At 45.7% G+C, this 14,868-nt stretch overlaps 1 protein-coding gene across 9 annotated transcripts in view; it reads left to right on the forward strand.

Moving 5' to 3' along the window:
* The first annotated feature begins 531 nt into the window (after positions 1-531).
* The window catches only part of LOC111970716 (neuron navigator 1), a 127,837-nt gene continuing 113,500 nt past the window's right edge, over positions 532-14,868 (forward strand). For all 9 annotated transcript variants that reach the window (XM_070446004.1, XM_070446015.1, XM_070446027.1 and 6 more), the window contains exons 1-2: positions 532-1,343; positions 1,626-1,714. In XM_070446004.1, the coding sequence (XP_070302105.1) occupies positions 532-1,343; positions 1,626-1,714 (901 nt within the window). The remainder of the gene's footprint in view (positions 1,344-1,625; positions 1,715-14,868) is intronic.

The following is a 14,868-nucleotide window of genomic DNA, read 5'->3' on the forward strand; positions in this document are numbered from 1 at the left end:
AAATGTAAAAAAAATAACTAAAAGAAAACTGCATTTTATACAAACACCTAACTCAGGATTATTTTCCTCCTGTGACAAAATTCTATATTATCTGTCACTTTAATCTTAGTTATATGTACATATCTAACTCAATTTCCTCGTACTCCTGCATATCGACTCGGTACTGGTACCGCAAGTAGTGTTACTCATTGTGTATTTATTATGACTTTTATTAATTAACTTTTCTATTATTTCTCATTTTTCTTTCTCTGGCCCGTAAGTAAGCATTTCACTGTTAGTGAAACTACGCCTGTTGTTATCAAAGCATGTGATCAACAAAAATTGCTTTGATTTGAAAGGGATTAAATTAAGATCCGACATTTGTAGTCAAGAAAACACCATGAAAAAGGCAACCATTTAGAATCAATCAATTGTAGCATGGTAATAGTTTGGAGACTATCACTTGGTCTTATCCACATGTTAAAAAATGCTGAAATATGATATATTAAGAGCATCATGTCATTTTTTAAATTATTTTTCTTTCAGAAAACCATGAGCGGCGGTGTGAACATCAAGACCATATCCCAGGCCCAACCAGGCTCAGGTCTGGTCTCTGGTATCCCCCTTCCCCAGAGGATAACCCCCCTCTCCAAACTGGACCCCAAACATCAGGGGGGCAGCACCCTATCTAACCCCACAGCACAGTTTCAACTCAGCACCAAAATACATCCCTCCTACTCTTCATCATCTTCATCATTTTCAAACGAGCTGCTGAGTGGTGCAGCTTTGAGGGGTGGTATCTGTCACACTGGCTCCTCCTCCAGAGTCTCCTATGCCCAAGAGAGAGGCACCATCAGCCGGTCAGCCTACAGCAGTCCCCAGGTCCCCAAGAGACAGACACCACCACCACGCTCCAAAGACACCCTGGACCTCCGCAGCAGCAGTGCTCTTTCCCAGAAGGCTTTTCGAGAACTTCACACAAGGAGAAATGCCAATGGGAACTGGGCCTCAGGCGGGGTTCGCCACAGCCGTCTGGACGACAATGGAGATGCACAGGATGCCCTGTCGAAGCTCTCTGGTGGTGATCTCCACTCAGGCCAAAGCAGGCTCTCCAACACTAAAGCAGGGAACGGGAATCTGATCAGCGCTGTGTTGATGACCACCCGTCAGGAGCAGAGGGAGCTAAGGAACCTCTCCTGCCAAGGCATGGTCGCTTCTAAAAAAGACACGCCCACCAACAAACATAGAGCGTCCCGTCTGAGCCAGGGTGGTGGTGGTGGTACCAGGCAGACAGTCAGTGTGCCACGCAGAGGGAGTGAGCCAGCCGGTAGTAACATGGCCACTGTGGCACCTTTCAGGTTCAGGTGAGGGCACACTGATAGCATCAGCTCTACTTTAATGTATACTCACTGGGAGTATGTCTGGAATACATTTAAGACAATCCACTGGGGACAGATGTCAATTCAACATCTGTTCCACTTTCAATTGTTCAATTGGTTGAGTCAACCAAGTGGGAATACATTATTATATAGGCTATTCAATACATATCAAAAATATTGTAATATTGTAGTGTACAAATGTATTATATGAATGTCCCTGACAGAATTGTATGGTGGTGTAAATTGATGGTCATGCTGTGCGTGTAGGTTGAATGTCCAGGATGATGATGCCTCTTCTCTGGAGGACCTGAGTGACTGCTCCTCTGACTCCATGGAGGTGTGCTGTGACGACCTGGGTGAGTCACATTCACTTGTTGTCTCACCACGTTCACTGGACAGTACTAGTATTAGGGTTGGCCTATTTAACTCAACGACAAAGTATACTGCTGCTTGAGGATTGAAGAACAAACTGGTTTTGGATACCACATTCGGTTCGACATCCATTAAACATCTTGTAGAAATCCTTTTTAACCAATTCAATGAAAATATGTCATGGGGTTTACTGCCCCAGTCCTACACCAATGTGATTAAGGTGTTACACAAATCTCCAGATCCAGGGTTTGGTACCAAATCTAGTCCTCCTGCTGTAGAAGGTTATCTGAGCAGGCTTTATGGGTATTTATAGTCGTTTTCAGCCACTTATCTGTGTCTAAATCCGTGCTGACATACTGGCAAAAATATGTAGACATCTTGTTGTCAAATATCTCATTCCAAAATCAGGGCCATTAATATGGAGTGGGTCACCACTTCGCTGCTATAACAGCCTCCACTCTTCTGAGAAGAGTGTGTCTGAAGTAACCAAATCCACAAATTTGAAGGGGTGTCCACATACTTTTGTATATACAGTGTATGTATCCGCTCTGATCTGGAGCTGTCATCTGAGGCATCAAGGCCACATGTATGAAGAAACAGCCTTACATTTGGACATGATTTTGCATATACCAGGAATAGTAGAAAGTATGGTAAATTGTACTCTGTTATCCTTGAGGAAACATAAAACCATTGGAAAATGTTTCTAGACAATCTTTTTTTTTTTGCTTGTGATCACAGGTTGAATTGGGATTTTGCAGGATGCAGGTGGTGGGATTGTTTCCAACTATGCTGTCCAATAATGTTGTATTTCCATGTTCATTTTCAACAGAAATCTATTCACATTTCACTCTATGGTTAAGATCAATTCTGTCCCCTGACCATGTTTTAAAACTTCTTCAGGATTGGTGGGTCCCCTGCGGGACAGTTGAGCTAACGTAGGCTAATGCGATTAGCATGAGGTTGTAAGTAACAAGAACATTTCCCAGGACATAGACATATCTGATATTGGTAGAAAGCTTAAATTCTTGTTAATCTAACTGCACTGTCAAATTTACAGTAGCTATTACAGTGAAAGAATGCCATGCTATTGTTTGAGGAGAATGCACAGTTTTGAACATGAAAATGTATTAATAAACAAATGAGGCACATTTGGGCAGTCTTGACACAATATTTTGAACAGAAATACAATGTTTCATTGGATCAGTCTGAAACTTTGCACATATACTGCTGCCATCTAGTGGCCAAAATCTAAATAGCAGCTGGGCTGGAATAATACATTATGGCCTTTCTCTTGCATTTCAAAGATAATGGTACAAAAAAAATAAAAAATAAACATTTTTCTTTCTTTGTATTATTTTTTATCAGATCTACTGTGTTATATTATCCTACATTCCTTTCACATTTCCACAAAGTGATTCCTTTCAAATGGTACCAAGAATATGCACATTCTTGCTTCATTGCCTGAGGTACAGGCAGTTAGATTTGGGTATGTCATTTTAGGCAAAAATTTAAAAAAAGGGGACGATCCTTAAGAGTTTTTATCAGATGATTCAACCATGATAAGCCACTTTATATCACAGATGACACCCTATCATTTATTTTGCTAACAGATCACACCCTATCATTTATTTTGCTAACAGATCACACCCTATCATTTATTTTACTAACAGATCACACCCTATCATTTATTTTACTAACAGATTCACACCCTATCATTATTTTGCTAACAGATCACACCCTATCATTTTATTTTACTAACAATCAACACCCTATCTTTTATTTTACTAACAGATCACACCCTATCATTTATTTTACTAACAGATCACACCCTATCATTTATTTTACTAACAGATCACACCATATCTTTTTGTCAGTCATGGCAACACAGACAGTTAGGACATATTGACAAGCAGTTGTTTTTCAGTAAACAGGACAGCATGCCACGCAAATATGTACTGGTTGTTATAGTATTCCAGTGTTAATAGGCACCGCCCCTTTCACTAGTTCTCACTACAGTGTCTGCCAACATACAGTACAGTAAACACTTCATTACTCCCCACCTGTTTTATACATCAGGACCTAGGATCTCCTCCAGCAGTTTGTCACAACTGCATCTCACTGCTGCTGTTATATAAATACAGTTTTTCGTAAACGCACATGTGGGAAAATATGTTTTCCCGACTGTCAAAATCACTCTTAAATCCCATACAGCAGATGACTGTTTCTACATCTCGGGAGTACACTTGCCGTGAAATGTATGTCAAAACTGTTTAAAAAGCCATTAGAAGATCTTAACTTTAAACTCCAATGTCTGTTTTATTCTTACCGGAGCATGTATTTGTTTTGCATCTTCAAATGTTGAATAGGAGCATAGCGATTCATTTCACAGTGACATGTCTGTGAAAATGTTTAGTACCAAGTTTTCACACTGCTGGGGGACATGAGGATTGGACATTGGAATAGTCCTTCTGACAAAAATATAAATTTGCAAACATCCCTGTCTACAACAAACCACAATGTCAACCTACAGTATAACTAACATGGACCTACAGTAAGAGGAGAATATGAAAGGAGAATACGGAAGTCACTCTGAGCCTGTAATGGAGAGAGAGGGGTCTAAGTGTTGCCGTGATTAGTACTGTTTAGGAACACCCAGCATGTAGATAATGAGAAAAGGAACTCAGAAAACCACTTTCACTATAAAAGCCTTGTAAGTAGTTATAAAAGCCTACTAAGTAGTTATAAAAGCATTCTGAGTAGTTATAAAAGCCTTCTGAGTAGTTATAAAAGCCTTCTGAGTAATTATAAAGTCTTTGAAGTATCTCTTAATTATGGTGATAACCGAGAGAGGGTGTGGTGGCCCCCCCTCACTATATTCTTCTGGGAGAGGCTGTGCGCTCACTAATTCTTCTGGGAGAGGCTGTGGTGGCCCCCCTCACTATATTCTTCTGGGAGAACTGTGGTGGCCGCCCCTCACTATATTCTTCTGGGAGAGGCTGTGGTGAACGCTCACTATATTCTATTCTTCTGGGAGAGGCTGTGGTGGCCGCTCACTGTATTCCTCTGAGAGATGCTGTGGTGGCGCCTCACTATATTCTTCTGGGAGAGGCTGTGGGTGGCCCCTCACTGTATTCCTCTGAGAGAGGCTGTGGTGGCTGCTCACTGTATTCCTCTGAGAGATGCTGTGGGTGGCCCCTCACTGTATTCCTCTGAGAGAGGCTGTGGTGGCCCCTTACTGTATTCCTGAGAGAGGCTGCGGGTGGCCCCTCACTGTATTCCTCTGAGAGAGGGTGATGGCCCATCACTATATTCCCCTGGTAGAGGGTGGTGGGAGGTTGAGTGGTTGAGTGGTTTTTAGGGCCGAATGGACAGATGCAGGACTGAGGGACCCAGTGATTTGATCTGGAACGCACTTTCGCCTCCTGTCAGCAAGTGCCTCTCGTCCCCTCCGGACAGCCCTGGGGGTCTCTTCCAACCCATCACTGTGTCTTAGACTGTATTGATAAAGGGGTAAAGAGAGGTCCGCTCTATATTGAGAGGATATATGTTTATTCCATATTGAGAATGTTCTCTGTGTGGCTTCGTCAGTGTAATCAGTGTTTAGCTTCATCAAATCAAATGTTATTTGTCACATGTGCCGAATACAACAGGTGTAGACCTTACCGTGAAATGCTTACTTACACGCCCTTAACCAACAAGAAACAGAGTAGAAATCGAAAATATTTACTAAATAAACTAAAGTTAAAAAAATGTAAGTAACACAATAAAATTAGATAACAATAACGAGGCTATATAAAAGGGGTACCGGTACCAAGGAACTTGAAACTACAGCCCCGTCGATGTTAATGGGGGCCTGTTTGGCACTCCTTTTCCTGTAGTCCTCGATCATCTCCTTTGTCTTGCTCACATTGAGGGAGAGGTTGTTGTTCTGGCACCACACTGCCAGGTCTCTGACCTCCTCCTTATAGACTGTCTCGTCATTGTCGGTGATCAGGCTGTTGTGTCGTCAGTAATCTTAATGATGGTGTTGAAGTCATGCTTGGCCACTCAGTCGTGGGTGAACAGGGAGTACAGGAGGGGACTAAGCACGCTCCCCAGCTGTTGAGGATCAGTGTGGCAGATGTGTTGTTGCCTACCCTTACCACCTGGTTAAACCAGCTGATCTATGGCAGCCATATTGGAAACAACACCTGTTAACATTTTGAAATTGGTGGTGGTATGTCAAGGAACAATATAATAGTATTACTTCTATGACAGCACACAAAACACTCCCAGGTTAAAAAAAGGAAGAAAGATAATCACTTTGGTGAGACTTGAAACGAGCAAGATGACTTAGTAGTTTTCATCGGCCTTCCTCTACAGGTCTCCAGCATATTGAGCTCAGCAGGAATATACTAATATTCAGCATATGGGGAAAGTTGGGAGAAGAAAATGCACTCACATTACTATTCAGGTTTTTACAATATCCTGGACCCTGGGGCTCACATTCCACTCAGCACAATGATTTCATTAATGTTTGAAAGGAGTTGTATTTTTATGGTAGGACATCAAGGATTCTTCTGCGTTTCTTTGACACCACACACACACACACACACACACACACACACACACACACACACACACACACACACATATATAACTTCCGGCGCCGATAGAGATGGCAGCCTCGCTTCGCGTTCCTTGGAAAATATGCAGTATTTTGTTTTTTTACGTGTTATTTCTTACATCGGTACCCCGGGTAATCTTAGGTTTCATTACATACAGTCGGGAGGAACTACTGAATATACGATTAACGTCAACTCACCATCGTTCCTACCAGGAATATGACTTTCCCGAAACGGATCCAGTGTTTTGCCTTCCACACAATTCAATGGATCTGATCCCAGCCGGCGACCTGGGCGACGCCGAAAAAGGGGAAAACGTGGCGGTCTCGTGTCAGGCTTCGGAGACGGGCACATCGCGCTCCACTCCCTAGCATACTACTCGCCAATGTCCAGTCTCTTGACAATAAGGTTGATGAAATCCGAGCACGGGTAGCATTCCAGAGAGACATCAGGGATTGCAACGTGCTCTGCTTCACGGAAACATGGCTAACTCAAGGGACGCTAACGGAGTCGGTGCAGCCAGCTGGTTTCTCCATGCATCGCGCCGACAGAAACAAACATCTTTCCGGTAAGAAGAGGGGCGGGGGGTATGCCTTATGATTACGAGAAGTGGTGTGACCATCATAATAACACACAAGAACTCAAGTCGTTCTGTTCACCTGATCTAGAACTCCTCACAATCAAATGTCGACCGCATTATCTACCAAGGGAATTCTCGTCAATCATAATCACAGCCGTATACATTCCCCCCAAGCAGACACATCGATGGCCCTGAACGAACTTATCTGACTCTTTGTAAACTGGAAACCACACACCCTGAGGCTGCATTCATCGTAGCTGGGGATTTTAACAAGGCTAATCTAAAAACAAAACTCCCTAAATTCTATCAGCATATCGATTGTGCTACCAGGGCTGGAAAAACACTGGACCATTGCTACACTAATTTCCGCGACGCTTACAAGGCCCTCCCCCGCCCCCTTTCGGAAAAGCTGACCACGACTCCATTTTGTTGATTCCTGCCTACAAACAGAAACTCAAACAACAAGCTCCCGCGCTCAGGTCTGTTCAACGCTGGTCCGACCAATCTGAATCCACGCTTCAAGACTGCTTCGATCACGCGGATTGGAATATGTTCCGCATCGCGTCCAACAACAATATTGACGAATATGCTGATTCGGTGAGCGAGTTCATTAGGAAGTGCATTGACGATGTCGTACCACAGCAACGATAAAAACATTCCCAAACCAGAAACCGTGGATTGACGGCAGCATTCGCGTGAAACTGAAAGCGCGAACCACTGCTTTTAACCAGGGCAAGGTGACCGGAAGCATGACCGAATACAAACAGTGTAGCTATTCTCTCCGCAAGGCAATCAAACAGGCTAAGTCTCAGTACAGAGACAAAATCGAGTCGAAATTCAACAGCTCAGACACAAGAGGTATGTGGCAGGGTCTACAGTCAATCACGGATTACAAAAAGAAAACCAGCCCCGTCGAGGACCAGGATGTCTTGCTCCAGACAGGCTAAACAACTTTTTTGCCCGCTTTGAGGACAATACAGTGCACTGACACGGCCCCCTACCAAAACCTGCGGGTTCCTTCACTGCAGCCGAGGTGAGTAAAACATTTAAACGTGTTAACCCTCGCAAGGCTGCAGGCCCAGACGGCATTCCCAGCCGCGTCCTCAGAGCATGCGCAGACCAGCTGGCTGGTGTGTTTTACGGACATATTCAATCAATCCTTATCCCAGTCTGCTGTTCCCACATGCTTCAGAGGGCCACCATTGTTCCTGTTCCCAAGAAAGCTAAGGGTAACTGAGCTAAACGACTATCGCCCCGTAGCACTCACTTCCGTCATCATGAAGTGCTTTGAGAACTAGTCAAGGACCATATCACCTCCACCCTACCGGACACCCTAGACCCACTCCAATTTGCTTACCGACCAATAGGTCCACAGACGACGCAATCGCAACCACACTGCACACTGCCCTAACCCATCTGGACAAGAGGAATACCCATGTGAGAATGCTGTTCATCGATTACAGCTCAGCATTTAACACCATAGTACCCTCCAAACTCGTCATCAAGCTCGAGACCCTGGGTCTCGACCCCGCCCTGTGCAACTGGGTCCTGGACTTCCTGACGGGCCGCCCCAGGTGGTGAGGGTAGGTAACAAACATCTCCACCCCGCTGATCCTCAACACTGGGGCCCCACAAGGGTGCGTTCTGAGCCCTCTCCTGTACTCCCTGTTCACCCACGACTGCGTGGCCATGCACGCCTCCAACTCGATCATCAAGTTTGCGGATGACACTACAGTGGTAGGCTTGATCACCAACAACGACGAGACGGCCTACAGGGAGGAGGTGAGGGCCCTCGGAGTGTGGTGTCAGGAAAATAACCTCATACTCAACGTCAACAAAACAAGGAGTGATTGTGGACTTCAGGAAACAGCAGAGGGAGCCCCTATCCAATCGACGGGTCAGTAGTGGAGAAGGTGGAAAGTTTTAAGTTCCTCGGTTACACATCACGGACAAACTGAATTGGTCCACCCACACAGACAGCGTTGTGAAGAAGGCGCAGCAGCGCCTCTTCAACCTCAGGAGGCTGAAGAAATTCGGCTTGTCACCAAAAGCACTCGACAAACTCTACAGATGCACAATCGAGAGCATCCTGTCGGCTGTATCACCGCCTGGTACGGCAAATGCTCCGCCCACAACCGTAAGGCTCTCCAGAGGGTAGTGAGGTCTGCAGAACGCATCACCAGGGGCAAACTACCTGCCCTCCAGGACACCTACACCACCCGGATGTCACAGGAAGGCCATAAAGATCATCAAGGACAACACACACCAAGCCACTGCCTGTTCACCCCGCTATCATCCAGAAGGCGAGGTCAGTACAGGTGCATCAAAGCAGGGACCGAGAGACTGAAAAACAGCTTCTATCTCAAGCATCAGACGTTAAACAGCACCACTAACATTTAGCGGCCGCTGCCAACATACTGACCTCAACTCCAGCCACTTTTAAAAATGGGAATTGATGAAATTATGTAAAAATGTACACTAGCCAACTTTAAGCAATGCAACTTAATACAATGTTTACATACCCTACATTACCCATCTCATATTATACTACTGTACTCTATATCATCTACTGCATCTTGCCATCTTTATGCAATACATGTACCACTAGCCACTTTAAACTATGCCACTTTATGTTTACATACCCTACAGTACTCATCTCATATGTATATACCGTACTCTATACCATCTACTGCATTGCATGCCGTTCTGTACCACCGACTCATCCATATATCTTTATGTACATATTCTTTATCCTTCACACTTGTGTGTGTGTGTAAGTAGTAGCGTGGAATTGTTAGGTTGATTACTGTTGGTTATTACTGCATTGTCGGAACTAGAAAGCACAAGCATTTCGCTACACTCGCATTAACATCTGCTAACCATGTGTATGTGACTAATAAAATTTGATTTGATTTGATTTGACACACACACACACACACACACACACACACACACACACACACACACACACACACACACACACACACACACACACACACACACACAACACACACACACACCACACACACACACACACAAACACACACACATTGGCAAGAACGTTCCTTTGTATCTTTGATATGTTGCAACATCATCATGGTTGTGCCACAGCAGCTGAGCCGTCACAGAATAATTACACACAGACTTTCCAGTTCACTGGCAGCTGTGGAGCTGTCCACCCCATAGCCTCTATACTCACACACACACACACACACACACACACACACACACACACACACACAACACACACACACACCACACACACACACACACACCACACACCCACACACACACACACACACACACACACACACACACCACACACCACACACACACACACACACACAGAACACTGGTCAATCGTAGAGTCAAATTAGTCTCCAGATGTGTGGGAAAGCAGCGGCAGGAGGCTGGATTCTGGATGCTGGTCCACCCTGGCCTCTCCTGAGGAAGGGTGTCTCCCTCCTAGCACTCAGATATGTTACAATGTCCTAGTTCATTAACCCAGCACAGATACGTTACAATGTCGTCGTTCATTAACCCAGCACTCAGATATGTTACAATGTCCTAATTAATTAACCCAGTCCTCAGATATGTTACAATGTCCTAGTCCAATAACACAGCACTCAGATATGTTACAATGTCCTCTTAAGGATCCGTCCCTTTTTTTCGATTTTTGCCTAAAATGGAGAACACAATAGATCTGGTAAAAGAAAATACAAAGAAAAAACCAACCATTTTTTAATATTTTTTTTTGTACCATCATCTTTGAAATGCAAGAGAAAGGCCATAATGTATTATTCCAGCCCAGCTGCAATTTCGATTTTGGTCACTAGATGGCAGCAGTGTATGTGCAACGTTTTAGACTGATCCAATGAACCGTTGCAGTTCTGTTCAAAATGTTGTATCAAGACGGCCCAAATGTGCCTCATTTGTTTATTAATAACTTTTTATGTTCAAAACTGTGCACTCTCCTCAAACACTCTTTCACTGTATTAGCTACTGTAAATTGGACAGTGCAGTTAGATTAACAAGAATTTAAGCTTTCTGCCAATATCAGATATGTCTATGTCCTGGGAAATTTTCTTGTTACTTACAAACTCATGCTAATCTCATTAGCCTACGTTAGCTCAACCGTCCCATGGATGGGACACCGATCCCAAATAAGTTTTTAACCCAGCATTCAGATATGTTACAATGTCCTCATTCATTAACCCAGCATTCAGATATGTTACAATGTCCTAGTGCATTAATCCAGCACTCAGATTCAGTGGCTTGCGAAAGTATTCACCCCCCTTGGCATTTTTCCTATTTTGTTGCCTTTACAACCTGGAATTAACATTTATTTTGTGGAGGTTTGTATCATTTGATTTACACAACATGTCTACCACTTAAACGATTTTTTCTTGTGAAACAAACAAGAATAAGACAAAAAAWTTTTTTACTTGCATAACTATTCACCCCCCCAAAGTCAATACTTTGTAGAGCCACCTATTGCAGCAATTACAGCTTCAAGTCTCTTGGGGTATGTCTCTATAAGCTTGGCACATCCAGCATCTGGGATTTTTGCCCATTCTTCAAGGCAAAACTGCTCCAGCTCCTTCAAGTTGGATGGGTTCCGCTGGTGTACAGCAATCTTTAAGTCATACCACAGATTCTCAATTGGATTGAGGTCTGGGCTTTGACTAGGCTATTCCAAGACATTTAAATGTTTCCCCTTAAACCACTCGTGTGTTGCTTTAGCAGTAAGCTTAGGGTCATTGTCCTGCTGGAAGGTGAACCCCCAGTCTCAAATCTCTGGAAGACTGAAAAAGGTTTCCCTCAAGAATTTCCCTGTATTTAGCTCCATCCATCATTCCTTAAATTCTGACCAGTTTCCCAGTCCCTGCCGATGAAAAACATCCCCACAGCATGATGCCACCACCATGCTTCACTGTGGGGATTGTGTTCTCGGGGTGATGAGAGGTGTTGAGTTTGCGCAAGACACAGCGTTTTCCTTGATGGACAAAAAGCTAAATTTTAGTCTCATCTGACCAGAGTACCTTATTCCATATGTTTGCTTATTTTTTTCTTTAAGCAATGGCTTTTTTCTGGCCACTCTTCTGTAAAGCCCAGCTCTGTGGAGTGTACGGCTTAAAGTGGTCCTATGGACAGATACTCCAATCTCCGCTTTGCAGCTCCTTCAGGGTTATCTTTGGTTTCTTTGTTGCCTGTGATTAATGCCCTCCTTGCCTGGTCTGTGAGTTTTGGTGGGCGGACCTCTCTTGGCAGGTTTGTTGTGGTGCAATATTCTTTCAATTTTTTAAATAATGGATTTAATGGTACTCCGTGGGATGTTCAAAGTTTCGGATATTTTTTTATAACCCAACCCTGATCTGTATTTCTCCACAACTTTTTTCCTGACCTGTTTGGAGAGCTCCTTGGTCTTCATGGTATCGCTTGCTTGGTGGTGTCCCTTGCTTTGTGGTGTTGCAGACTTTGGGGCCGTTCGGAACAGGTGTATATATACTGAGATCATGTGACAGATCATGTGACACTTAGATTGCACACAAGTGGACTGGTCAGGCACCGTGTTATGCGGTTAAGCGCACGGTGTCGCCAGTACGTGCCCATAGCCCGGTGCGCTATAGCGCAGCCCCCCGAAAGTGTCATGCGAGTGTGGGCATCCAGCCAGGGCGTATTGTGCCTGCTCAGCGTGTCTGGTCTCCGGTAGGCCGTTTCGGTCCAGGGTATCCTGCGCCGGCTCTGCGTGCTGTGTCTCCGGGATGCTGGGAGGGTGCAGTGCTTCCTATGCCTGCGCTCCGCTCGTGCCGGGCGAATGTGGGAGTGGAGCCCAAGGGAGAGGTGCGCGTAATAGGCACTAGATCTCCAGTGCTCACCCACAGCCCGGTTCAACCTGTGCCTGCACTCTGTAGGGTCCGGACTAGAGTAGTTATCCAGCCTGGGGGAGTGGTGCCAAGAATGCGCACCAGAGCTCCAGTGCTCCCCCACAGCCCGGTCCTTCCGGTGCCTCCTCCAAACACCAGGCCTCCTGTAGGTCTCCCCAGTCTGGTGGGTCCTGTGGCAGCCCCACGCACCAGGCTGCCTCTCCGTCTCCTCCCTACAGGTGCGCCTGTCTGTCCAGCGCCGCCAGAGTCTCCCGTCTGTCCAGCGCCGCCTGAGTATCCCGTCTGTCCAGCGCCGTCTGACCCGTCTCTTCCCAGCGCCGTCTGAGCGCCCAGCCTCGGTCTGTCCAGCGCCGTCTGAGCCCGTCTGTCCAGCGCGCGTCTGAGCCGCCCGTCTGTCCAGCGCCGTCTGAGCCGCCCGTCTCCTGAGCCGCTAAGCCGCCGTCTGTCCTGAGCCGCTAGAGCCGCCCGTCTGTCCTGAGCCGCTTGAGCCGCCCGTCTGTCCTGAGCCACCAGAGTTGTCCGTCAGCCAAAAGCCGCCAGAGCTCCTTCAGCCGGAGCTGCCTTCAGTCCGGAGCTCCCTTCAGTCCGGAGCTACCCCTCAGTCCGGAGCTACCCCTCAGTCCTGAGCTACCCTCAGTCCTGACTGCCCTTCAGTCCGGAGCTGCCTTCAGTCCGGAGCTGCCGCCCTTCAGTCCGGACGGCCCCTCAGTCCAGTTGGGCCCTAAGTTGCCAGTCCTAGGTCGGCGGCGAGGGTTGCCACTCAAAGGACGCTACTAAAGTGGACTAAGACTATGGTGGAGTGGGGTCCACGTCCAGCGCCAGAGCCGCCACCGCGGACAGATGCCCACCCAGACCCACCCCTATAGGTTCAGGTTTGCGGCCGGAGTCCGCACCTTGGGTGGGGGGTGCACCTTGGTGACCATAGTTTGCTTTGTATGTTTATATGTTTTGTTTGGTCAGGGTGTGATCTGAGTGGGCATTCTATGTTGTATGTCTAGTTTTCTTTCTGTGTTTGGCCTGATATGGTTCTCAATCAGAGGCAGGTGTTAGTTGTTGTCTCTGATTGGGAACCAACCAACCACTCAGATATGATACAATGTCCTAGTACATTAGCCCAGCACTCAGATAGTTACACTGTCTAGTACATCTTACCCAGCACTCAGATATGATACAATGTCCTAGTACAGGTATTCCCAAACTGGGGTAAGCGCAATGCCGTTGGGGGTACGCCAAATAAAAATGTGGAATCACACTTTAAAATGTATATATACAGTATATCACAAAGTGAGTACACCCCTCACATTTTTGTAAATATTTGAGTATATCTTTTCATGTGACAACACTGAAGAAATGACACTTTGCTACAATGTAAAGTAGTGAGTGTACAGCTTGTATAACAGTGTAAATTTGCTGTCCCCTCAATAAACTCAACACACAGCCATTAATGTCTAAACCGCTGGCAACAAAAGTGAGTACACCCCTAAGTGAAAATGTCCAAATTGGGCCAATTAGCCATTTTCCCTCATGTCATGTGACTCATTAGTGTTACAAGGGTCAGGTGTGAATGGGGAGCAGGTGTGTTAACTTTGTTCATCGCTCTCACACTCCCTCATACTGACTGGTTCACTGTAAGTCAAACATGGCACCTCATGGCAAAAGAACTCTCTGAGGATCTGAAAAAAAGAATTGTTGCTCTACATAAAGATGCCTGGGCTATAAAGAAGATTGCCAAGACCCTGAAACTGAGCTGCAGCACGGTGGCCAAGACCAATACAGCGGTTTAACTGGACAGGTTCCACTCAGAACAGGCCTCGCCATGGTCGACCAAAGAAGTTGAGTGCACGTGCTCAGCGTCATATCCAGAGTTTTTCTTTGGGAAAGACGTATGAGTGCTGCCAGCATTGCTGCAGATGTTGAAGGGTGGGGGGTCAGCCTGTCAGTGCTCAGACATACGCAGTACACTGCATCAAAATTGGTCTGCATGGCTGTCGTCCCAGAAGGAAGCCTCTTCTAAAAGATGATGCACAAGAAAGCCCGCAAACAGTTTGCTGAAGACAAGCAGACTA

The sequence above is a fragment of the Salvelinus sp. IW2-2015 genome, linkage group LG1 (assembly GCF_002910315.2).
Source record: "Salvelinus sp. IW2-2015 linkage group LG1, ASM291031v2, whole genome shotgun sequence".
Lineage (NCBI taxonomy): Eukaryota > Metazoa > Chordata > Actinopteri > Salmoniformes > Salmonidae > Salvelinus > Salvelinus sp. IW2-2015.